At 38.7% G+C, this 26,820-nt stretch overlaps 1 protein-coding gene and 1 non-coding gene across 3 annotated transcripts in view; both read right to left on the reverse strand.

Moving 5' to 3' along the window:
* The window catches only part of ATP7A (ATPase copper transporting alpha), a 175,232-nt gene that overhangs the window by 34,640 nt on the left and 113,772 nt on the right, over positions 1-26,820 (reverse strand). For both annotated transcript variants that reach the window (XM_055122415.1, XM_055122414.1), the window contains exons 8-15: positions 22,766-22,927; positions 21,317-21,393; positions 20,909-21,134; positions 18,912-19,145; positions 16,319-16,410; positions 13,714-13,841; positions 11,856-12,010; positions 11,534-11,668 (exon numbers count right to left, since the gene is read on the reverse strand). In XM_055122415.1, coding sequence (XP_054978390.1) covers positions 11,534-11,668; positions 11,856-12,010; positions 13,714-13,841; positions 16,319-16,410; positions 18,912-19,145; positions 20,909-21,134; positions 21,317-21,393; positions 22,766-22,927 — 1,209 coding nt within the window. The remainder of the gene's footprint in view (positions 1-11,533; positions 11,669-11,855; positions 12,011-13,713; positions 13,842-16,318; positions 16,411-18,911; positions 19,146-20,908; positions 21,135-21,316; positions 21,394-22,765; positions 22,928-26,820) is intronic.
* Positions 19,665-19,788, reverse strand: LOC129400643 (small nucleolar RNA SNORA16B/SNORA16A family). The gene has a single exon (XR_008627836.1). It is a non-coding gene; the product is annotated as a small nucleolar RNA SNORA16B/SNORA16A family (small nucleolar RNA).

The following is a 26,820-nucleotide window of genomic DNA, read 5'->3' on the forward strand; positions in this document are numbered from 1 at the left end:
AGCTGTTCACAACAATCTCATGATCTTTAGTATTTCTGTGATTTCTGTTTCTACCCTTTCATTTCTTATCCACTTTATTTTTTGTTTGTTTGTTTTAATTTAATTTTTTTTGAATCACCATGTGGAAAGTTACAAAGCTTTCAGGTTTAAGTCTCAGTTACACAATGCTCGAACACCCATCCCTTCACCAGTGCACATATTCCACCACCAAGAATCACAGTATACCTCCCTCCCAACCCCCACCCTGCCTGTGTAGCTGAAAAATTTCACTTTATTTTCTCTTTACTTTGATTACATTCAATATTTCAACAAAAAACTCACTATTATTTTTTGGAGTTCCCCCCACCACAAAGTAGGACCTGCTGAAAAGGAAGCATTTGATAATTTGTTTTCCATTGCTGAGAATGAAGAGATATGAGGTCGTGTAGCCACACTAGCGGCCGCGCAGTTTTGTCTTATCCACTTTATTAAGAGTTTTTCCTTTTATTATTTTAAGATGTTGTTGATTCTTTAAAAAAAAACAGTTTCTGAAACTCTTCTAAAATTTGTGTGGAACCATAAAATTCCCTGAAGAGCCAAAGCAATCCTCAAAGTTGATTAAAGATCCCAAGATTAGACCAGAATCCATAAAATACTTTGAAGAAAACAAAGGAAGCTGTCCTCAAAAGAATGACCAAAGGGAAAAAAGACTACAGAAACAAAAATAAACAAATGGACAAATGGGACTACTTCAAATAAAATGTTTCTGCACAGCAAAAGAAACTCATAGCTATATTAAAAAGACACATAATGAATAGGAGAAAAAAATTTCACACAATCACTGTATCACTGCCATCCCATTGTTCATTGATTTACTCGAGTGGGCACCAGTAATGTCTCTATTCATCCCAGCCCTGAGATTTTAGCATCCTCTCATTACTCATCTTTCTCAAAGACTGGAGGCTCTTTCAGGGTTAGGGGAATGAGACCCGTTATTGTTACTGTTTTGGCGTATCATACACTACAGGGAGCTTGCCAGGCTCTGCTGTGTGGGCGGGATACTCTCAGTAGCTTGCCGTGCTCTCCAAAAGGCATATATATTTATTTCCCTCTATGATGATGTGTCACACAGTCACATGTGTGAAGCTCAGCCTGAGTATGTGGAAAGCGGCCTGGAGCATGGTGGCAGTTGGCTAGTGGAGGTCGGCTGCTGGGGCTGGGTCCCTTGGGGCAGGGAGAGTTCTTACCCTCCCTCCCCTGGGGTGCTCTGAGTGAAAATAGCCTGGCGCAGAGTCCGGTGGCATGGTTATGGGGGCCTCAAGTTGGCTATTTACAACACAAATATCCTAGAATAATTTTTCAAAAGGTAAATGTCAATTTCCAAATGTAGAATTTAAAAAACTTAACCAAAACTTGAAAAAATTATGGGGCTGGAGCAATACCACAGCAGGTAGGGAGTTTGCCTTGAATGCGGCCAACTCATTTTCGATTCCCAGCATCCCATATGGTACATGAGCACCACCGGGAGTAATTCCTGAGTGCATGAGCCAGAAATAACCCCTATGCATTGCCAGGTGTTCTGTTTTGTTTCTTTTTGTTTCCCAAAAAGAAAACAAAACTTGCAAAAACTAAACCAAACTCCTAGATTCGGGAAACCATGGTCATTATTGAATGAAAAGCGAAATAGGTAGAAGATGGGTAAAGGTACTTTCTGGTGATGGAACACTGTTGGAACTTCGATGGTTGATGCAACGAGTCCTACACTCACAGAGGTGTGAAGCTATGGCTGTAAATGTTATATGTGAATGCTAAACCAACAGAAAAAATAATAGAAAACAGGAAATTGGGACCTATGAATGAAAAAGAAAGGCACAAAAATATACATCATGGAAAACACTTGCATTATGAAAGCAGGATACAGAAGAAAAGCAGCATTAACTCAGATGGAATCCAGGATAAAAGGAGACTAACGAGGCACAACAAATAAAGTAAACATGGATCAAGTACCAGGAACATATATACAGACCATATTTATACTACTGTAAGTATGTATTAAATAGATGATATAATTTCCTTTATACGACATTTGTGAGAGAACTGGCAGAAGAATTAAAGTTCTAAGTCAGTGTTAATTTCCTGGTTTCAAAATCTCATTTTTGTAATAGGAGACTATTACAAAGTGTAATAGAAGTGTACTACTTCTATTAAAGTGTGAGAAGTGTACTACTCACTTCAGTAATTAAACAGTGATTTAGAAGTGATGAGGCACATGCACATAGTTATTCACAAATGGTTAAAAAAAGAACAGTTGGGGGCCTAAGAGACAGTATGGTAGGTAGGGCTCTTGCCTTGCACATGGCCAACCCACGTTCCATGTCCTGCATTCCATAGTGTCCCCTGAGCACCATCACAAGTAACTCCTGTGTGCAGAGCCAGGAATAAGTCCTGGGCACTACTGGCCCAAAAATCAAAGGGGAAGCGAGGAAACAGAACAAAACAGGGTAAGAAAGAGTGAAATAGAAAAATACCTAATAGATTTAATTTTAATTTAATTTTCTTCAGTTATGGTAAAATATATGTAACACAAAATTTACTGTGCTAACTTCACAGTTTACTGTTGTGCATCCAGTATTTATTGTTGTCCAGCCATTATCCAGAACATTTTCCACTTACAAAATTGAAACTCACACACACACAAAAAAAAGTATGCCGAAGAACATTAATTGGAATTGTAGATTTAACACTTTCATTTTCATAGTAATCTAAGTTTCCTCTCAGCTTAGGTTGTTAACTAAATTTTCATTATTAGGCATTATTCTTAGTATTCTTGTTACTCCCTCCCTATGAATATTTGGCATGAATTTCCCTAGCCTTACACCTTAATCTCAGTTAATACGAGCAGTTTCCTCACTAAAGTAGTTGTACCAGTTTATTCTAACTCTAGGGTGAATGAGCTTTCATTCTGCATGCCAAACAAGTGTTTATGGGCTGACAGTCTCATGGCTTTTTTCACTCCTTCACCCCTCCCTCGCCTGCCCTCCCCTTCCCATCCTCTCTTTTCCCTTCCTTCCTTCCCCTCCTCTGCCTTCCTCTCTTCCCTTCCTCCCCTCCGTCATCCTTGCCTCTCCCCATCTCCTTTTCTCTCCCCCCACGTCCTTTCCTCTCCTCTCCACTCCCCTTGGCCTCACACGTGCAAGGCAAATTGCTGCTACCCCATTCATTTATGGAATCTATTTTTCTTTTAAAAATACTTGTTACTTTAGATGAGTATGTAATGTTCTCTCCTCCACCACTGTACTTAAGTTTTTAATGTGATTCCTTGGTTATTGTGGCTATGTGGCTCCCCACAAGAGCCCCTCTATTTTGGACCACACCCAAAGAGGATACAGGGTTTTGCTTGGTGGTACTTGGGGAATCCTTTGGTCCCTGGGACTGGACCTGGACCTCCACATGCAGACCTTGTAGCCCACCCTTGAGAGCATATCTGTGCAGGTTTATTGTTTGTTTCTTCTGTGCATCTGTGTTCATAATGTTTAAAAGTTCATTTGTTGGATTTTTATATTTTAGGTGCCAGCATTTTATATGCTTTCAGTGACTCTTAATCTCCTTTCAGTCTGTCTCCTTTTTATGTCTTTTGTTAAGTTATTTTTTCATTATAATCATAAGTTTATTGGGCTTTGTTTCAGTACTTCACCCAGTGGTTTGGGGCTACTCTCATGTCTGCGCTCAGAGTCACCGCTGGTGGTGTTTGGGGGATTGTGTGATTCCAGGGATCTAACCTGACTTACAGTGTGTTTAGTCCTCTGAGCTACCTCTTCCCCCACACTTTTTAAAAAAATCTGTATGTTAATCTCATATCAACCTCATCAGGGTGTCTAATTTTCAAAGACATCAGTTTATTTTTCATTCATCATATTTAAACATATAATCTACTTAGAGGGCTGGAGCGATAGTACAGAGGGTAGGGAGTTTGCCTTACATGCAGTCGACCGGGGTTCGGTTCCTCCGTCCCTCTTGCTGGAGAGCCCAGCAAGCTACCGAGAGTATCTCGCCTGCATGGCAGAGGCTGGCAAGCTACCCATGGCGTATTCGATATACCAAAAACAATGACAGCAGACGGTTTACTGGTGACCAATCGAGCAAATCGATGAGCAACAAGATGACAGTGATACAGTGATTAATGGTCTGTTGTTTTCCTGTGTTTTTCTTTTATATTCATTTCAAATTAATGGAAAAGTTATGTAGAAGAGTATGAATGATTCCCATATGCTTTTACCCATATTTTCACACAATACATCAGATAAAGGACTATTATCCACGATCTACAAAGCACTCAGAAAACTCAACAACAGAAATAAACCAATAACCACATCCAAAACTGGGGTGAAAAGATGAACAGGCACTTTCCCCAAGAAGATATGCAGATGGTCAATAGGCTTATGGAAAAGTGATCATTGTCACTCATTATTAGGGAAATTAAAACCAAAGAAATTGACATATCATCTGATGCCACTGAAAACGGCACACACCAAAAGAGGAAAAAAAACATTATTGGTGGGGTTGTTGGGGGAAAGGAACTAATATCCACTGCTGATGGGAATGTCATCTGGTTCAACTTCTCAAAATAAAATAACAGGATTTTTGGGAGACTGCTCCAAAATATAGGAATAGAACTCCCATATGACCCAGCTATTTCACTTCTTGGCATCTACCCACTCCCTCACATCCAAACACAAAAACATTAATTCCAAAGTATATATGGATGCCTATATTCATCAGAGCACTTAATGCAACAGTCAAGATCGGGAAACATCCCACGGCAGCCCAGAGTCCAGGAGAAACAAACTTCCCACAGCAAGAGGAGCACTGTATGGGCCTCATAGAAGTGCGCAGCTGCATAAGCAACTGCACAATACTTACCCACTCCATAACAAACACCGAGTACAACTGGAATATGGCAGTAAATTGAGCCCTACAAACAAGCACAATTGGAAAGTAGCAAAGAACTGTACTACTCTTAGTAGGTAAAGATGATAACCATGAAGACTTAACCAGTAATAACCTCTCTGATAAGGACTTTAGAGAGGAAATGTTGATGATGTTTGAAGAGCTCAAAGAAACAATGGGACAAACAGCCAATAAAATACAAAGAGTATATGATAGCAGAAATAAGAAAACTACAAGCAGAAATGACAGAACTAAAGAATCTTGTAGGTGAAATAAAAAACTCACTGAAGGCTTCGGCATCAAAGTAACAGCAGCTGAGTACAGAATCATCTCCATGATAAGCTGCAGGAAACCACCATACAAGAGCAGAAGATGGGGGGAAAGCCTCAAAATAAATGAACAGCAGACAAGTGACCTCTGGGATGAATTCAAGAGGAAAATCATAAGAATAATCAGGGTCCCAGAAACCAAGGCGGGCAATTTGGATGAAGAAGCAATAGACAAATAAATCATCACTGATACGTTTCCAAAATTGAACAGTACATGCAGCCAGATTCAGGAGATCCAAAGTGGGGGCTGGAGCAATAGCACAGCGGGTAGGCATTTGCCTTGCATGCGGTAGACCCGGGTTCGATTCCCAGCATCCTATATGGTTTCCGAAGCACCGCCAGGAGTGATTCCTGAGTGCAGAGCCAGGAGTAATCCCTGAGCATCGCTGGGTGTGACCCAAAAATCAAAAACAAAGAGAGATCCAAAGGGTACCAGATAAAAGAGACCCAAATAAAAATACTCCTGGACACATCCTGATCAGAATGACTAAAAACATAGATAGAATACTGAAAGCAGCACGATCAATGAAGAAAAAAGCATTCAAAGGCACATCCTTAAGATTTACAGCAGGATTTATTAAATAAGACCCTGTGGTCTAAAGACAATGGTGGGATGATATAGTGAACATATCAATACATATACACACACAGTGTATATCGGAGCGAGGCAGGTCAAACAGGGTGCCAAACCAAGGAAAGCCCCCGGCAGCCACTTGCTCCCACAATCCAAAATAAAAAATAACCAAGGGGTAGTTCAATAAATAAATAAACAAACAAACAAACTAGGGGCTGTAGCAGTTAGCTTAGAGGAGTCATGCTGGTCAAAGAGGAGTCAATTTAAGGCTTTTGTTGGTGAAAGGTCACCTGAAAAAGACAACTTTCTAGGACCTATGAGAGTGATCAAAAAATGTCACATAACTTTTTCCCCATGTTTTATTGTTGGTGACTTTCATTGCAATTTTATGTTAAGAAACACATGGAATGTGTTGCTTAGTAAAAATTTAATTATTAAAGTTGCCAACTTTCAAAAAAAAGAATATGACAAAAGTTGGAGATCATCTAACCAATAAGCAGAGCCATTTTTACCTAATTTTGAATTTAATATATATGTACTTCCACCATACCACAATATACAGGAAGATCATTTTTCCTCTCAATACCTGTGCATGCTTCATATTTTTTATTTGATTTTAATATACATATAGTTAAACACATTGAATTACAGTGATATACAGCTACAAAGTTGTTCATGACTGGGCTGCAGTCACATAATGTTCCAACACCCGTCCCTTCAACAGATTCACACTTTTATAAGAAATGTATTGTGTAAAGATAGAAGTCAGAAAGGTAGGAAACAAACTTTCTAAAGTTAGCGCTAGAGAGAGTACAGTGTATCGGGCCCTTGCATTGAATGCAGCCAACCCAAGTTCAATCTCCAGCACCCCATATAGTCCCCTGAGCACTGCCAGGAGTGATTCCTGAGTGCAGATCCAGGAGTAAGCCCTGAACACCACTGGGTGTGACCTAATGACAAAAAAAATAATACAAAAAGACCCAGCATGGTACTGGAATAAAGACAAACCCTCAGACCAATGGAAAAGAGTTGGCTAACACAGACGCTCAGGTAGGTATACAGTTAGTTAATCTTCAATAAAGGAGCAAAAGTATGAAGTGTGGCAAGAAAAGCCTCTTCAACAAGTGGTAGTGGAAAAACTGGTTGGCCACATGCCGGAAAAAAAAATGAACTCAGACCTATTTCTAATGCCATTCAAAAAAGACAAAAAGGGATTAAAGACTTGAATATCACACCTGAATTCATGAGGTACAAAGAGGAAAACATAGGCAGAAATCTCCGTGACACTGAAGCTAGCTGCATCTTTAAGAATGAAATGCCGATTCTAGTTCCAAATGCCAGGCAAGTGGAAGCGAAGACAAACAAGTGGGGCCATATTAAGCTTCTCCACGTCAAAGGAAACGAGGACCAGAGTACAAAGAGCACTCACAGACCAGGAGAAACGATTTGCCCACAACTCACTTCAACCAAGGGTTAATATGTAATATATTTAAAGCACTGATAGAATTTTACAGGAAAAAGACATCTAACTCCATCAAAAACTGGCAAGAAGAGATGAACAGAAACTTCCTCAAAGAAGAAATACAAATGTTGAAAAGACATATGAAAAAAATGCTCTATATTAATTAAGTATATGGGAAATTCAAATCAAAACAACAATAAGATATCACCTCACACCACAAAGACTGGCACACATCAAAAAGAACAATAACCAGTGTTGGTGTGAATGTAGGGGAAAGGGGACCCTCATTCACTGCTGGTGGGAATGTTGCCTGGTCCAACCTTTTTTGAAGACAATATGGATATTTCTCAAAGAACTAGGAACTGAATTTCCCCAGTGTCTCTTAAAGAACTGAAACTGAGTTTCCCAGTAAACAACTGGGATGTATAGCCAGCAATTCCACCCCTGGGAATACACCTGAAGGGCCCCCAAACAGAAAGCAGACAAGACAGCTGCACTGCAATGTACACTACAGCACTTTTCACAATGGCCAAAGTCTGTAAACAACCCAAGTACCGAAGAACAGGTGACTGGATACAGACACTATGGCACATATCTACAATGAGATATTGCTTGGACAAAGAAAAGAGAAAGTCATGCAAATTGGTGATATATGGATGGTCTGCAGAGTATTATGCTAAGTGAAGTGAGTCAGAGAGAAAGGAACAGACACGGAATAATCTCATACGCGGGATATACAGAATTATAGTAGGGAATAACTGACAACCAAAGGCAATAGAAAGAAAAAGCTTACAAACTAGTCCTTAGTAGGAAGCTTGCCACTGATGATGGGAGGGGGCGTAGGTCATGAAAGAGACACTATGACAATGATAGAAGAAAGTCGTCACTCCAAATGAGGACTGGGTGCTGAAAGGTGGTAAAGTGATACGCATGGCACCATAATACTGTTACTGAACAGTACTGTAAGCCACAATATCTAATAGGAAATGTCTAATAGGAAAAATGAAAAGAAGAAAAAAAGTGTCTGCCGTAGAGCCATGACTGGGGGTGGGAGAGAGATGGGGACATTGGTGGAGGGAAGTGGACACTGGTGAAGCAACTGATGTCGGAACATTGTATAACTGAAACTGAATCATGAATGAATTTGTAATTGACAGTGATTCAACTAAAAACTAAAAATTGAAAAAACCCAACGATATATGATTGAAAAATTAGCAGAAAAACATTCAAAATGTAAAGAAATAACAGGTGGTAGCAAGAAGGTTGAGAAACAGGAACCCTTATACACTGATGATAAAAACATACCTTGTGCAACCACTACAAAAAACAATGTAGATTCCTTATTAAGAGCCTACTGTGACAGTTCCTTTAAAAGTAAAAATATGGCTAGAAAATTAGTACAGGGGTTAAGGTACTGGCTTTGCATATAGGTGACCCCAGCTTGACTAGCACTACATAGTCCACCAGAATTTATCTATCCAACAAAAACAAGAGCACCAATTCAAATAAATATATGCAACCTCATGATATTTCAACAGTATCTACAATCAATATGGAAACAATATAAGAAAAATTGTGCTTTAAGGCATATGTGACATATGTATATACACATGCACACATATGATTATATATAATTGTAGAACATTCAGCCATAAATAAGAATGAAAGTTTGCCATTTGCCTCAGAGGTAGACCATGTGGGCATTTTGTTAGGTAAAACAAAGAATGTTAAAAATCATATGATTACCCTTGAACTTGGAATCTTGAGAAAGGGGGCAAGAGCAAGAGAGGGGTGTGTAAAGAGGAGAGAAATAGGGGCATAAGGAGAGACACACAGTGGGGTAAGAAAGAGAAGGAGAAGGAAAGAAGCCTGCAGATACAGGGAACAAATGGGTGATTACCCCAAATGGCGAACAGACAAAATGTGTGAGGTGGGTCAAAAGGTACTAATTTCTAATTATAAAATGTCATTTAAATGTAATGCACGTTATAGTGATTATAGTTAATAGTATACTATATATCTGACAGTTGATAAGAAGAAAACCTTAAAGGTTCTATCACAAGAAAAAAAGTATAAATATGGCAATGGGATATTAATTTGACTCATTTGGTGAGCAATATATAATATATAGAAATAGTTATTATATTACATTTTAAACTAATATAGCTTCAAATCTGGGACACAATTCTTAACAAATATGATCTTGAATAAATATTATTCAAAGGAGTATCAGCACTGTTCAACAAACCTTACTGACTATAACAAAATAACTGAGTTTATTTACTTGTACATGACTTAGTGACATATTTTTGTTTTGAGGCTACACCCAGTGCTTGGGGGTTACTTCCAGCTCTGTGCTGGAGAGATTGCTCCTGGTATACTCAGGGGACCATACTTTTTAGTTATATGTGTTAATATGATTGACAGTGTTAAGCAAAATCTCCTGAGGCTGGAGAGTGCCTTGCATGCCTCTGACCTGGTTCAAATCCTGGCATCCCACATGGCTCCCTAGCTGTGCCAGGAATTATCCCTGAGTGCAGAGGCAGGAGCAAGCTCTGAACACAGCTGTGTGTGCCCTGCCAAAAGATAAAAATACCCTAAGACCCCCCCACTCATGAGAAAAATACATGAAGTACAGACACTCAAAAATAGCTCCTAGTAGTCCTCTTGATTAATATGCATGTAACTAATGTCAGACATTTAAAGACACTTAGATATCGGGCCAGAGAGACAGTACAGGGGATAAGGTATATGCCTTGCATGCAACCAATGCTGGTTTGATGCCTAGCACCACATGATACACTGATCATTCAGGTGCAGTCCTAGAGGCCTCCAAATACCACCAAGGTAGCCTGGGTACTCCTGGGCAAAACAGGGCCTGAGCAGAATCATATCCTTGGGATTTAACACTGAGTTGCTGGCCTGGTTGACTGAGAATCACCAATGGGCCACCAGCTTCCCGAGCAACTCTTGGGAGCCCTCCAAAATATGCTAATGGAATACTAATACATCATGGAATACATACATAGTTATTATTCTATTTACCATTATAACATGAAACAGTTAACAGCATGATTTTCTGCCCCTTTTTGGGGTGTGGATGATGGGCCACACACAGCAGAACTGGACGCTACTCCTGGCAGTGCCTATGTGGCGCCAGGGAATTAATCCAGGCCTTCGTTATGCAAAACATATGCATGTTTAACATATTCATGTTTTGCTACCTTAAACTATCTCTCTAGCCTAAACATGGCATTCTAGGAAAGTAACTAGGTAAAAATACTAAGTTCCTGGTAGTGATGGTTTTAAAATACTAGGTTTTAGATAATAGACTATATAGGAACAGAGTAAAAGGGACTAAGCTTATGCTTTCATGAATATTGTATGTTATATTCTTATATACACTTATACTCTCATGTAATATTCTTATATTCTTTTTTTTTGCTTTTTTTTTTTTTTTGCTTTTTAGGTCACACCCGGCGATGCACAGGGGTTGCTCCTGGCTCTGCACTCAGGAATTACCCCTGGCGGTGCTCAGGGGACCATATGGGATGCTGGGAATCGAACCCGGGGGGTCGGCCGCATGCAAGGCAAACGCCCTACCCGCTGTGCTATTGCTCCAGCCCCAATATTCTTATATTCTTATGTTATATTATATGTTATATTAGTTGTATGTTTTCACCCTACACTAATTGTGATCCTATAACTTAGATATTATTATCACTATATTTCAAATGACAAAGCTGAGGATAAAGAGAACTGAAAGGTTAGATATCTATTGAGGCATAAGCCAATCCTACGATTTTATGACACCAGACTCCAAAACTATCACATAAATAGAGTTGTAGAAACTAATGTTTATAATGTCCATAAATAATTTAATAAATTGAAGTCTTTCTAACATGTTCATTTTGACCTCATACACGCAAAGCAGTACATGCTCTACCACTGAGTACATAGCTGGCCTCTAATACATCTTTTAGATAAACTTGCACAACAACTGCAAATTATGCAGGATAGATGCTACTAAAATATTATAAATGAAGAAACTGAAGCACAGAGAAAAATTAAAGTTCAGTATTTTCTTTCTGAAAATCAAGGTTATAAATGCAAAAATTATTCCTATTCCTATAACATTTACTCTATACCCAAAGATTGTTGAACTTATTTTCCAATTAATTGCTTACACAGAGGACTAAAAAACTGTTTTACATAGATAAAGAGTAGTCACAAATCACTTACAGGAAAGTAGGTTTCCACAATTTCAAAATTCAGAAATCCAATTACAATCCAAACCAGGAGGGTAGCAATGGAAACAATAACAATAAAAGGAACAAAGTAGCCACTGAGTTTATCTGCAAACTGCTGTATTGGAGCCTAGAATTAAAAAAAATAAGATATAGGTATATTAAAGTTTTTTAATAATGTGCATATTTGGTACTAAAAAATTTTAATAACTTGACATCAATTGAACTGAAGTTGTTCAAAGGAAAATATAAAAATAATAGAGAATTTTACTGAGTTGGAATCCAAACATATTTTCTGTTTCTCCCAGGGATGTTACCTTTGATGTCTGTGCCTCCTCCACAAGTTTGACAATTTGAGAAAGAGTTGTATCAGCTCCAACATGGGTTGCACGGATAAGCAGTGACCCATTCTGGTTAATGGAACCAGCAATCACTGTGCTGCCAGATTTCTTAGCCACGGGCATGGCCTCCCCTGTTAAAGGAGTAAAAAATTATTAGGGAGTTAAACACTCTTGAAACACAAATTTTATCAATTGTCAAAAATATCTAAAAAGGAGATTCTTCATGAGATAGAATTTGGACAAATGCATATGTGAAAGTTGCCCTCCTTTCTTCTTTTATGCTAGTTTTAGGCCAAATTCAGGATTAAATACCATAAACTGGAAATACATAACGTGTTAAATCTTACTATAGAAATTATTTTTTCTCTTCCACCTTATTCCTAGAACATTGGTTTTTAACCTATTCCCAAGGTGCATTTAGAAATGTGGGGAGTTCTTAGGTGGAATAACTGGGGGGGAAGCTAGGCAGATAAGTCAGGCATCAGGAGTACATGCTAGCATCGTATACTCCTCCCTGCGACAGCACTACTACAAGTAGCTCTAGAAGGCGCGGGAACCACTGGGGTGGCCTGGTGGTCTCTAGTACTGGTAGGCCTGAGAAGTAGGACACTGCTGGATTGCAGCACTCAACCATCCAGGCTCATTGGTCAAGTGTTGCCAGGAGTGGCTTCCAGCACTGTTTGAGGGTGCTCTTCCCACCAGAAAAATGACAAGTAGGGAATGCAGTACTGACACTTCAATTTAGCGTGCCAGGGATGGCGACACTAGATGGCGACAGTCTTCTAGAACTAAGAATTGGCACATTCAAACTGGCAATAGCACGCCTGTGAGTTACTTTCATATTGATTATAAATCTCTAGTGGGGCAGTCTTGAGTGTTGAGGTAGAAAAGGTGCTATTTGTTTGCATCACATACTGACCCTAGTTATCTAAGAAGTCTAAAATACTCTTAAGGCAGACTTTGATGTGGAATACCTGTAGCCCTATCTTAGCACAGACTAGCACATTCTTTAGAGCAGGAAGATTTTTAAAAAATAAAATAAAAGCATTGTATGATTGTAACTCAAACATGAAAGCTTGAAACTATATCTCACAGTGAATCAATAAAATAAAATTAAAATAAATAAAACAAAGGTTATTTATTTCTTTAGGACAACTTGCCAAAGACTAGTGAGCTTTATAGGGAAGACAAGTTCCTTTGGTTTTTACAAAAGAGCAATACTTTGGGGCTATACTTAGCAATGCCTGGGGGAGGGCACTCCTATAAAGGCACTCAAAGGTCACTCCTAGCAATATTGTGGGGAAATGTGGTACTGGGGATTGAACCCGGAGCTCCAGCATGCAAAGCATGTACCCTAACCATTTGATCGATCACTCTAACCCCTGTTTAACTTATTTTTTAATTTAGAGAATGTAGGTTTATAAGACTATTTTTTTTAAATTTGTGTTTAGGGGCTGTACCTGGTGGTACTCAAAGGTTACTCCTGGCTCAAAGGTCACTCTGATGGTAACTCGGATCAAACTGGGGTCAGCCACATGCAAAGCAAGCACCTTAACCCCAATATTATCTTCCATCCCTAAGATTTCTTACATGTTTTATAAATACAGTTTCAAACATCTTCAAAATATGTATTACAACACAGCAACCACTACCACATTTTAGAAATTAACAGTCCTCAGTAACTGACTTAATACAGTCTTTGAAAGAACACATCTTCCTTTCATTCATTAATTCATTTCATAGTTAGTAGAAAAAGTCCTTCATTTTTCATGTCTAGGCTTCATTACCATTTAATATTCATTTCAATTTCTTAGAATGCTCTGAAAGAACATACCTGTGATGAGAGACTCATCAACCATAGAATGCCCTTCAATGACACGACCATCCACTGGAAATTTTCCTCCTGGAACCACTTTAACAATGTCGCCACGTTGTACAAGTTCTACATCCACTTGTTCTTCACTGAATATGAGGTAAGATAAAAAGTGGGGGGGTGACAAAAAGTATCATAACGATATGTTTCTCACACTGATCTGTCCATGTAAATGTTTTAGTCTGTGTCGAGTTTGTGGCTCCATAATTACAACCAACAAAAACTAGAGAAAATATTTAAACTATTAACTGTAATTTTGTCTTCTTCACTGTTGGGAGAAAACTCAGTATTTAGACTATTAACTGTAATTTTGTCTTCTTCACTGTTGGGAGAAAGCTCAGTACTAGCACAAATAGGCAATCTAAATAATTGTTGAATAACCATTGAGTGAAATAAATGTGTAAGTCTTAGGAAATATTTAATGGCAGCCGAAGAGATAGTTCAGGGTGCATGGAGCTGACCTCGGTTGAATTCCCAGCAGTCCAAATGGTTCCCCAAGAACTACCAGGAATGGCTCCTGACTGTAGAGCCAGGAATAAGTTCTGAGTATCTCTAGGTGTAGCCCCAAAGCCAAAATAATAATAATAATAATAATAATAACAACAACAACAACAAAATTTTAAGCAAATATTTTGTGATCATATAAATGAGAAACAGAATTAATAAACGTTAAGCTCTAACTCAGAGTTTATATGTAACTCCATAGTATGCATACAAGTTCAATAGCACCACAAAGAAGAAAAAAGACAAACTGAGATTGTGGAATGCTCTAGGGACAATTGATAGATGTTTCTTTAACAAGAAAAATGTATGGAGAGGGAGTAGGAGGGTGGAAAAACCTGTTAAAGCATGTTAGGGAACTAGAGAGAGAGCTCAATGGGCTGGAGCGCATGCTTTGCATATGGGAAGCCTGGGTTCAAACCCTGCTGCCACACAGTCCCCTAATCATCACCAAGAACAATCCCCAAGCAGAGCCAGGAATAACCCCTGAGTACCACCACCAAGTGTGGCACAAAAACAAAAGCAAAAAAAGCATGTTAGTCAAATGCAATGCCATATGAAAATCATTTTAATTTTATTTCACACAAAGAAAAAATTGTGATTATGAACTGTGTATTAGAAGATACTGAGTAATCAGTATTCATTTAGTCAGATTCAATATGCTAATACCATTATTTAAGAACATGTTCTTTGGAATCAGAGAGCTCATTCAATGGACTGGAGCATGTGCAAGAGGCTTGGGCTCATTCCTCAGCATGGCATAATCCTCCAAGCACCAAACTGGGAGTAGCCCCTGAGGATCACTTCAAGAGACCAACCCCTAAAAGACAATGATATTTTAAAGAAATGCTACAGGGACCAGAGCAATAGTACAACGGGTAGGCTGTTTGCCTTCAAGCGGCTGACCCAGGTTCGATCCCCAGCATCCCATATGGTCCCCCAGCACGGCCAGGAGTAATTCCTGAGTGTAGAGCCAGGAGTAACCCCTGGGCATCGCTGGGTGTGACCCAGAAAGAAAAAAAATTGGAACATGTGGGGAATGAGGGGGTTGGTGCCATATCCACTGGTACTAAGGAGTTACTCATGGCTCTGTGCTGAGACAGGAGATCATATGCAGTGCCATTAATCAAATATGGGTGAGCTGCATGTAATGCAAGTAAAGCATCGCGGGGTTTGACACCAAAAGCAAAAAAAAAAAGTAAAATAAAATATCACTGTATCACTCTATCACTGTCATCCCATTGCTCATCAATTGGTTCGAGCGGATACCAGTAACGTCTCTCATTGAGAGACTTATTGTTACTGTTTTTGGCATATCCAATACGCATGGGTAGCTTGCCAGGCTCTGCCGTGTGGGCTCCATACTCTCAGTAGCCTGCCGGGCTCTCCGAGAGGGGCGGAGGAATCAAACACGGATCGGCCGCGTGAAAGGCGAAAGCCCAACCACTGTGCTATCACTCCAGCCCAAAATAAAATAATGTTACAAAAATATGTATTAGTAAAATGACTGGGGTTTACTTTACCATATCACTGCAGTGACAGAAAAGAAAATAGCATGGGTGAGGTAAAGTGCGACATGTCAATAGTTGTTAACAGTAGGAGACAAATTAAGTTCATTATACTCTCTGCTTCTGTGCAGAGCTCTGGCCCCAGAGTATGGGGTGGAGAAGGGCAGAGAAGGAAAGAAATCAAGTGGGTAAGAAGAGGTAGATGTGAAGCAACAGGAAGCAGAGGTCAAGGGGATTCAACTACATCAGTGATATAAAGTAGTATAGCCAAATATCCAAACCACAGAGGCAACAACACTGAAAATAACAGAAACAAACTTAAACAATGAAATTTAAAAATGTTTCTGACAAGGTCTCAGGCTGGGTACGGGTGGGTATGTGAGTATGAGGGAGCTTGGAACCCTGGTCAGGGGAAGAAGACTCTGGTGGTGGAATTAGTGCTGAAACAAAGCATGTCTAAAACCCAACTATGAAAAACTTTGTCAACTGTGGGATTTAGTAAATTTTTTACAAAGAACATAACATAAAAGAAAAGGGAAATGATGAAGATAAAATACCTCAAGAGGATATTATCAGAGTCAAGAGTTACAATAGTTGCTTCTGTTGCTTGTAATGAAATTAATTTGGCCAGAGCCTCTGATGTTTTGCCCTGTAAATTAAAACAAATATGTTAGCAATGCCAAGAAAGTAAAAGCTTCAGTTTTATCCAACATGTAGATATAAGTATAACATTTATATAAATGAAAGATTTAGGAAAATTAACTAGCTCAAATAAGAAAATATTTTGCCTTAAACATATGAAATACACAAAATATAACAATATATTAATCAGATGCTTTACATTCAGGAGGTCTAGGTTTGATCCCTGGTAAATACAGTGTCTTCTGAGCACTGCAAGAAATTACTCCTGATCACTGAACTATGAGTCACCCATGAGTACCATTAGTATGCCCCAAATTTTAAGATATTAATTAGTACTAAAAACATCAGGAACCCAACAGTACACAGGTAAAGGATTTAACAGGCAACTAATTTAAGGAAAATATAAATACCTAATGTGTGGGGACAATGTGCTGGAGCAATAGCACAGTGGTAGGGTGTTTGCCTTTCACGCGGCTGACCCGTGTTCGATTTCTCCGCCCCTCTTGGAGAGCCCGGCAAGCTACCGTATCGCGCCCACACGGCAGAGCCTGGCAAGCTACCCATGGCGTATTCGATATGCCAAAAACAGTAACAATAAGTCTCACAGTGAAAGACGTTACTTGTGCTCGCTCGAACCAATCGATGAGCAATGGGATGACAGTGACAGTGAATGTGTGGGGAAAGTTTATCCCTGCTATTAGTGGAAGAAATGCAACCTTAGGCAACTGTGTATCCTTTTTAAAATTTGGGCTTGGGCCACATCTACACCTGCCAATGCTCAAGGGTTACTCCTGGCTCTGCACTCAGGAATCAGTCCTGGAGGTGTTTGGGGGGACCATATCGGAAGATCAGCCAAGTGCAATCCTTACCCACTGTATTATGTCTCTGGCCCAACTGTGTACCCTTAAAGCCTACTTACTTAGCATTAATTTATATGGGAGTCAATATTGAAGAAGTTGTAGTAAAAGAACTTTGCTGGCAAAAACTGTTAAAACTTAGAGCATGATTCACAGAAAGATTTATGCCCTTTAATAATGTTTTCTAATTTCCTAAGATATGAATTCAATAGAAACGACTTATTAGCATCACATGGCCTCCTGGGCATGACCAAGTAAAGGTCTTTGTCCCTAAGTACTGGGGTATGGTATTTAAACACCATAGTTACAAAAACAAAAGCTACTATTAAGCACGACTACATTTAATGTATACATTTAATGTAAGATTATCAAAAAATTAAAAGTGGGAAGGATCTAAGAAAAAAAACAGAATGATTTAGTAAATCACTTAGTAAATCATTTAGTGAATCATTACAATACAGTGATGTGATGAAATATTATTTAGAAATACAAAAAAATATTAAGAATTGTGCAAAATGGGGGAAGTAACAGTGCTCCATGTATAAAATATTACACATAAATATTACATATATTATATCACTACGTAAGATAGGGGTGTGTTTAGAAACTATTTTAAAAAGTAATTTCTATTATCGCATGGGGCTAAAGGTAAATTTTTCTATCATTATCATAAATCTCAAGATCTTCGGCTGGAGCGATAGCACAGCAAATAGGGTGTTTGCCTTGCATGCAGTCAACCCGGGTTCAATTCCTCCGTCCCTCTCGGAGAGCCCGGTAAGCTACCACGAGTATTCCGCACGCACGACAGAGCCTGGCAAGCTACCCGTGGCGTATTTGATATGCCAAAAACAGTAACAAGAAGTCTCACAATGGAGACATTACTGGTGCCCGCTCGAGCAAATCAATGAACAACGGTATGACAGTGCTACAGTGCTATCATAAATCTCACATCCATTTTCCACTTATTACAGATGTAAGTACTTCTAAAATGCCTTTCTCAAAATAAACATGGACACATAGCACTCTCTACATACAGCACTGACTCCATTAATTTGGGAAAACTTCTACAAACATACTGAACTTAAGATATTTTGGAAACAGGGCTACAGTGATAGCACAGCAGGTAGGGCATTTGCCTTGCACATGGCCAACCTGGGTTCTATTCCCAGCATCCCATATGGTCCCCTGAGCACCGCCAGGAGTAATTCCTGAGTGCAGAGCCAGGAGTAACCCCTGTGCATCGCTGGGTGTGAACCATAAAACAAATATATATATAAAAACAATATATATAAAAACAATATATATAGAGAAAACAATATATATAGAGAAAACAATATATATATATATATATATATATATATAGGAAACAAAAAATGCCTCTTTCTGGGGCCAGTGTGATAATACAAATGGTAGTGTGCCTGCCTTGCACGTGGCTGACCCAGGCTAAATACAGCACCCCATATGGTACCCAGATTACCACCAGGAGTGGTAATCTGTGCACCACTGGGTGTGGCCTCAAAACAAAAAATGGTTCTGTTCAGTAAATGTTTAACTAAAAAATCAATGTATATTTCCATAAATTGGTCTGTAATATGTTATGGTGATATATCTACCCAAGATTTTAACAAGTGTTACCCTTTATGTACTTTACCTTTGCAATATGTTCTAGCCACCGGCCTAGTGCAATAAACACAAATAGCATAGGAGGTGTATCAAAGAACGTAATGGGGTTCACTTTGGCTCTTTCATACACTGCAACCAGAAGAATAACCAACGAGTAGGCAAAAGCAATAGTAGTTGCCAGCACAATCAGTACATCCATATTCGCAGTTTTATGCTTCAGTGCTTTGTAGGCCTGAATGTAGAAGTACCAGCCTCCAAAAAACTGTAATTCAGAAACAATAATCATTGCTCTTTTTAAACAAAAGTTAAAAGTCACATTATCTCAGTAATTAAGATACTAAGTTACTAATTAAAAACTAAGTTTTAAGTTGCATTGGCTAATTCAGGGCTTCTTAAACTTTTTCCACTCAGGACCCATTTTTACCCAAGAGATGCAACACAAGCAAGCACTGCCAGAAACACCTTGGATTTATTAAGTAGTTGATTGTGAAACCTTTCACTGTTGCCTAATTTTTATGACACCCCCAGTTAGTTATGACACTGGGCTGCAATTTTAGGAACTACTATCTAATCTATTGAACAATGAGAGAATTTAAATAAAAATAATAGTCTCCGTTTCAGAGGATTTAAGGAGCTGCACGAGCCACTGTTTTCCAATGTATATTCCATAATATAAAGAAAGTAAAATGGTTCTTAGATTTTCTTTTTGATGCTAACAAAAACAGGAAGTAGGAAAATAACCACATAATTCTGACGAAAATTCCTTATATTTTCCCCCAAAACCTGTCTTCTCCTGAAATGCTGCAATCAGTTACTAGAAACTGAACGAAAGCCATCAGTGACCATCAAGGAAAGTTGTCACTCTGGGTTCCTTTTTGACCACAGCAGCTTCAATAAGGGCCACTGGACAGGAGTTTCCTACAGCAAATGTCTTCCTTTGTAAAGCTAAATCTAAGTGCTGTATCACAAGCTACTGAAGCTGTTGGCTATTTCCACGAGTAGACATAATTGAAAAGATTATTTTTATTATTACAGAGAAATACTCTAAGATATTTTAAAAATCATCATTGACTTTTATAAGATTTATATATATATGTGTGTGTATATATATATATAAGAAGTATTTACAGTACAAGTATCTAAAAAGAATGTTTGAAACAAAAATTTAAGCATCAGGCAGAATAAATACCATATTTAAATATAACAATTATATTTATCATGCAGGAGGCTAGCTTTGAAGCCTGATGTCACATGATCCCCCAAGCACTTTGTGGCCCTCAAACAAAAAAAAAATCACAATTATCTTATATAATAAATAAAAGTACAAGACTTTTATTCATTTACTTTTGGAGTTTGGGGCCACACCCAGCAATGCTCAGGAGTAATTCATGGTTTGGCACTCTCAAATTACTCCTGGAGGTGCTCAGGGAACCATATGGGATGCCAGGGATCAAACCCAAGTCAGCCATGTGCAAGGCAAATGCCATACTTGCTATACTATCGTTCCAGCCCCATAATGCTTATATTTGATACCATTATAATTTTAACATAGCCCTAAAATTACAGACAATAGCAGATATAAATACTAAACCTAAAATATCTGAACTCTTGTTTTCTAATTTGTCATTAAATAATAACCCTTTGAGCTGGAGCAATAGTACAGCGGGTAGGGCGTTTGCCTTGCATGCAGCCAACCCGGGGTTCAATTCCCAGCATCCCACATGGTCCCCTGATCGCCTCTAGGAGTGATTCCTGAGTGCATGAGCCATGAGTAACCCCTGTGCATCGCCGGGTATGAGCCAACACCCCCCCAAAAAAAAACAATAAATAATAACCCTTAGGGGTTAAAACGAATCTTCTCTCTACTTGAACCATTCAGCTAACGATTATCTTCATTAAAAATCCTGCAAATGATCAAGACTTCTGGCAAAAAAAAAAACTTCTTTGTAGTTAAAAATAGCTTTGCTTGCCACCTTTTGGCCATTTTTTTATTATTAACAAGTATACTTAAAACATTTCACTTGCCTGTACAGGAACACACAACAAAAATGAGAGTAAATTCATAATGGATAATCCTGGAAGGATCTGAAGCTCTAAGAACATAGAAGAATGAATGTTGATCATCTCTTCTTGACTCATGTTCTTATTATGGTGAAGAGTTGCTAGGTGGTGATCCATAACCATCATATATATCATCAAACCCATTACAGGGATACAGAAAAATAGGCTCACAAGGAAGGATCGTCTCCACCTTATATAGAAAAGAAAAATAATTTTAATATGTAGTTAAGTGTTACAGATTTTAAGTACTATCATGAAATATAATTGCAACTACCCAAATCAGGATGACATTGGAAATACAGTCATGCCAAAAGGATGTTAAATTTTTAACAAAGGGTCAAAATTTGTTTTTGACTCTCCTTCAGTACTTACTGTTGTATTTCTCGTTTATGGTCTAGGTGACTTGCTGACCGATCCTTCTTGACCAAAGCAGCTTCAAATCCTAAGCTCTGAGAAAATTCATGAGACAATAATTACTTGACTGAATATATTAATGTTATATAGACAAATTCTATGGCATGGAATTATCGTTGAAACAATTTAAACTGCTGATTGTAAGTCTCTCTGTAGAATACAATTGCATTTCCTGTTCTTCATTACCTCTGTTCTAACCAATGACTATTTCCTCAGTTTTATTAAGGTTTACTCTACTGCTGTCAAACTAATGACTAAATCAACTGTATTTGTCCTCAGTGAAGGGTGTTATATCAAAAATAAAATCCAATAAGTAATTTTAGGAAAAAAAGTGGTAGAAACTGTTCCGTGGTTAGGATGACCAAGTGTTTGATGAATTATAAAAAGAATTCATCCGAAAAATAATAACTCATTCAAGACAAATATCATCTCATCTATTAATATCAATGTATATTAATCAGCTTTTTAACAGATTTTCTGAAAGGACCACTCCTGGCAGTGCCTGTGGGAAACTTTTGTCAGTGCTCAGGGAACCATGAGGTACTGGGAATTGAGTCTAGGCTTGCAAAGCACATGCTTTAGCCCTTTAAGTTTAAATCAGTTATTTTTACATTTCATTTTATATTTTTATACTTTTTTTGTATTTATTATTTTACTTTTACATTTTAGCTTAGATATGTATCTATCCATATGTTCCCCGAATAAGTACAAAAAGCTAAAATATAAGTTACATTTAGAGAGGCTTCTAAAATCTCAGGGCTAGGACAAATGGGGACGTTACTGAGACCGCTCGAGAAAATCGATGATCAACAGGATGATGATGATGATGATGATGATGATGATGATGATGATGATATAATTAACTAAAGTTTGCACCTGATGTAATAGTGATAGTGGTTCAGTATAGTAATTATATACCAAAGTCATAAACACTAACATTATTGCAAATATACTCATAAACTACAATAATTTTTAAAATAAAGAGTACAAAATGCATTAACACATCTAACTCATTTTAGTAGGATATTTTATACAATAAATAAATTCGAGTAAACCCCTACATATAGTACCAATTTGACTTTCCTTAATTGTTCCTGATAAAGACCAAAGGAAAAAAAGCCAACAGATTGTAATGACTCTTTTGCAACAAGGGATAACTGCATGGTGCTTAGGACCCATATGGTGTTAGAGATCAAACCCAGGGTTCCCAAATGCAAAACATGTGTTCCAGTCATTTGAGCTATCTTCCTGGCCCCATAAATGAATTTTAGAAAAAATCTTGTCTGTCATAAGCAAACGGATCAAATGAATTATTTTTTATTATCTGATACAGACCAGAAGTGATTCAAGAAAATGCTAACTAGATAGGTTAGAAAACAAACAGCAAAGGCAGGTCTTGGCACTTACTTCAATTGTATGAATAATATCTCTGGGACCAATAATTTCTGGATCATATTTAATATGTGCTTTGTTGGTTGCCAGGGCCACAGAGCAGTAGAAGATCCCTTTCTGTTTTGTAAGGGTAGATTCTATTTTATGAACGCACGAAGCACATGACATTCCTCTGACCTGTTAAAAAACAAAGGCTTTCTTACTTAGAAATATTTTTTTTCTTTATTAAACAAGAACTGGTACATTAGAATTCTGTAACACAGAGATCACAAGAAAGAGGATCTACACAATTCAAATGCTTTAGATATAACAAATGAAACATTTTATACCACACTGAATAATGATATGGTCCCAGCTTGATCAGGTTAAATAAAAGAGCATTTAATTAGTAGTCTCCTTCTACCTATATTTCATCAGAAACAGCAATTGGGAGACAGAATCTATCATTGTTTCTATCATTCAATGCCTTGTTTCCCTTTAGATTTTACTCAGCCTGCTAACAAATATACCCTTTAGTATTATCTTCAGTCAAAGTTAATGTATGACAAATGTTTTCTACCTTTGTACAGCTAAATGTATCCATCCCTATCTAGAAGAGGAAGGTTATATTCAGCTTGATCTAAAATTTAGGAGCATGAATTACTGAAATGATTGTATGAGGAGGGCAACAAATCCTTTCCACAAATATTAATAATAAAGCTATAAAAATGTTTTATGAAAAACACTGAAAGACTCTGGAAGGTAACCAAAGTGTATTCAACAAATGAATCTAATGTTGAAGAATTTATAAAGAAGATTTATCATTAAAAATGCAGTAAAGGGGCTGGAGCAATAGCACAACGATTAGGGCATTTGCCTTACATGCGGCTAACCCAGGTTCGAATCCCAGCATCCCATATGGTCGCCTGAGCACCGCCATGAGTAATTCCTGAGTACAGAGCCAGGAGTGTGCATTGCCCAAAAAAGCAAAAAAAAAATGCAGTAAAGATCTCTGAGTGTTCGCTCTTCTGTAACTGCAACAAGAAAACTGTCAGGAAAAAATGACAGAACAGTGACCAGAGCGACAGTAGAGTGGATAGGGTACTTGCCTTGTATATAGTAGACCTGGGTTCAATCCCTGGCACCACATATGGTTCCCCAAGCCCCACTAAGACTTATCCCTAAGCACAGAGTCAGGAGTAAGTCCTTAGCACAGCCAAATGTGGCTCACAAACAAAAAAAGGACAAAACAGGAGGGACAAAGTGATAATACGGGAGAGGGGGGTAGTATAGCATTTGCCTTGCACACAGCCAATTAGGTTCGATCCCTGGCATCCCATATGTTCCCCCAAGCACCATCAGGAGTAATTTCTGAGTGTAGATAGAGCCAAGAGTAACCCCTGAGCACCACCAGCTGTGACAAAAAGAGGCATAACAATTTAAAATAAGTTTTTAATTAAAAAAAAGACAAAACAAGAATTTCAGAGCCAATCTGGCAATATAGCAATGAATGGTGTTTGAATTCTCCAACTATCACTGCAAAATCTCTATTAAAACTTGAATTAATCTCAGTTTAATCACACTATATACCCTGATGAGCCTGGGATGAGGGAAAGCTCCTGGAAAGACTAGAAAGAATCTAAAACAAAGTCTACTCAAAGACAAATTGTCTGTAAAATGGCAAAAGTCAAAGAGAATCCTAAAAGGATAAAATAGTAAAAGCCAAGAAAATAGCAGACATGTATATAAGGGAACATTTCCAAAGTCTCACAGCAGATTTATCACCTGAAACTTTATAGGCCAGAAGGGGATATATAATATATAGTGTTGGAAGGAAAACACCTCTGATCAGTAATGTGCTATTCAGAAAGGCTCTCACTCAGATTTTATGTAATAATTTAAAATTGAAGGGGCCACAGTGATAATACAGCAGGTAGGGCCTTACATGCAGCTATCCCGGATTCTATCCCCGGCACTCCATATGGTCCCGAGCCCAACTAGGTTTGGCCCCTAAGCCAGGAGTAAGCCGTAAGCACTGCAGGGTGTGACTCCCAAACAAAAAAAAAATGTAGACAAACAATATTGAAAAGCATTCACAGCTACTAAACTGACTTTGCGAAGAAACAACTAATGATATCTTATAGAAGGCAAAGAACCCCCAATCAGAAGTAGCAAGACATTTAAAAACATAAAAGAAATGTGGGCAATAGTGTTTTCCAGAGTCAGTTATACTGTTATACTTAGAGTGCTGAAATCAGAGGGGATGGTAGTGTCTTAGGTGCAACTGGGGAGGAGAGAAAGATGATCTTCTGCTTGGTCACTTAGATTTTCACGAAGGCACTGAGTAGCTTTTTTATGAAAAGGAGGTAATAGGCCAAATAAATCTGGGAACATCCTAACAATGAGGCTTCTAAGATTAAACTTGAGATTTACTTGCTTTATATTTAGAATGAAATATATGTTTAAGGGGCTGGAGAGACAGCACAGCAGGTAGGGCATTTGCCTTGCATGTGGCCGACCCGGGTTCGATTCCCAGCATCCATATGGTCCCCTGAGTATCGCCAGGAGTTAATTCCTGAGTGCATGAACCAGGAGTAACCCGTGTGCATCGCTGGGTATGATCCAAAAAGTCAAAAAAAAAGAAATATAAGGTTTAAAACTCTAGTGTAAACTTTCTGGCAACTTGAAAACAAAAATAATTAAAAGATATAAAAGAGAAAAGGTAAATTAAGCAAGAATACTCCAGAAGAAGCAGATATTAATTACAAGGTGTGGGGGGGAAATGAGAACAAAGAAACAAACTACAAAAGACTCTGACTTCATACAGAAATGTGGCAACAGATTTCTTGATATCACTACTAAAATAATATCACTATACAGCCACAGAGATAGTACAGTCTTGCTCTGTACTGCTGACCTGGATTTGATCCCCGGCACTGTATATGGTTCCCTGAGCCCCCACCAGGAGTGAACCCTGAATGAAGAGTCAGAAGTCAGCCATAAGCACTGCCAGTTGTGGCCCCAAGCCAAGAAATAAACAGTATCATCAAATGTCCATAGTGGTGTAAGTGGACTTCCATCACTTATTCCTAATCTTAGAGGAATGAGTTTCAGGTATAAGACAATAAAGTTCACCACTATATTAATATATGCTGAAAGTCCTAGTTACAGCAATTAGGCAAGGAAAAAGTGATCTAAATTGAGAAAGAGAAGGGAGCAACATGACGCTCGCCATAACTTTGCCACTGGACCCCACGCCAGGCTGTTTCAATTGGGGTGCCCAGGAGGGGGCAGGTGGGATCCTTCCCCGCCCCAAGGGACTCAGCCCCAGCAGCCCAAAACCTCCAGAACTCATCTGCCACCCTGCTCACAGATGCTCTTCACATGCTCTGGTCAAGCGTCACCCACGGGTGAACTCCCAGAAAACCCAGGTATGCGGGACTTTGTGACTGAGAACTCTGGGTTCAATGGGACTGGGAATGGAGATCCTCTGCCTGTATCTCCCCCCCTTCCCTGGTCTCCAGCAACTCAGCAATCATGCCCATAAGCCACTGGCTGGCGCCAGATAATTTCATCATCAGACGCCAGTCAGATCACACCTCCTTTTCCCCCAGAAGGGAGCAACACGACGCTTGCCATAATCATGCCGTCAGACCCCGTGCTGGGTTGTTTCACTGAGGGCACCCCAGAGGGGGGCAGGTGAGACCCCTCCCCGCCCCAAGGGACCGAGCCCCGGCAGCCAAAAACCTCCAGAATTCAATCGCCACCCTGCTCACAGCAGGAGGAGATTTAATTGGGATTTGTTTAATTTGGGGTGAATATAGTATTTGGCTATATGTAGCTACTAGTGATTTCTGTGTAGTGACATTTTTGCTAGGAATCTGGATGTTGTACTGATTTTAGTAATATTCCTTCTACTAAGGTACCCACTCAACATGAAGATAGAAGAGCCAGTAAAAGTGGTAAATGAGTGGGTCTAATTTTTTTTTACTTAGTCACCATTATGAAATTCCGAAGTTACTCACGTTTGGGTTTCAGGATCAATCCCTTCAGCAGTTTCCACTGCACTAAACCAATGTCTCGAGTTCCCC

Source organism: Sorex araneus, chromosome X (assembly GCF_027595985.1).
Source record: "Sorex araneus isolate mSorAra2 chromosome X, mSorAra2.pri, whole genome shotgun sequence".
Classification (NCBI taxonomy): domain Eukaryota; kingdom Metazoa; phylum Chordata; class Mammalia; order Eulipotyphla; family Soricidae; genus Sorex; species Sorex araneus.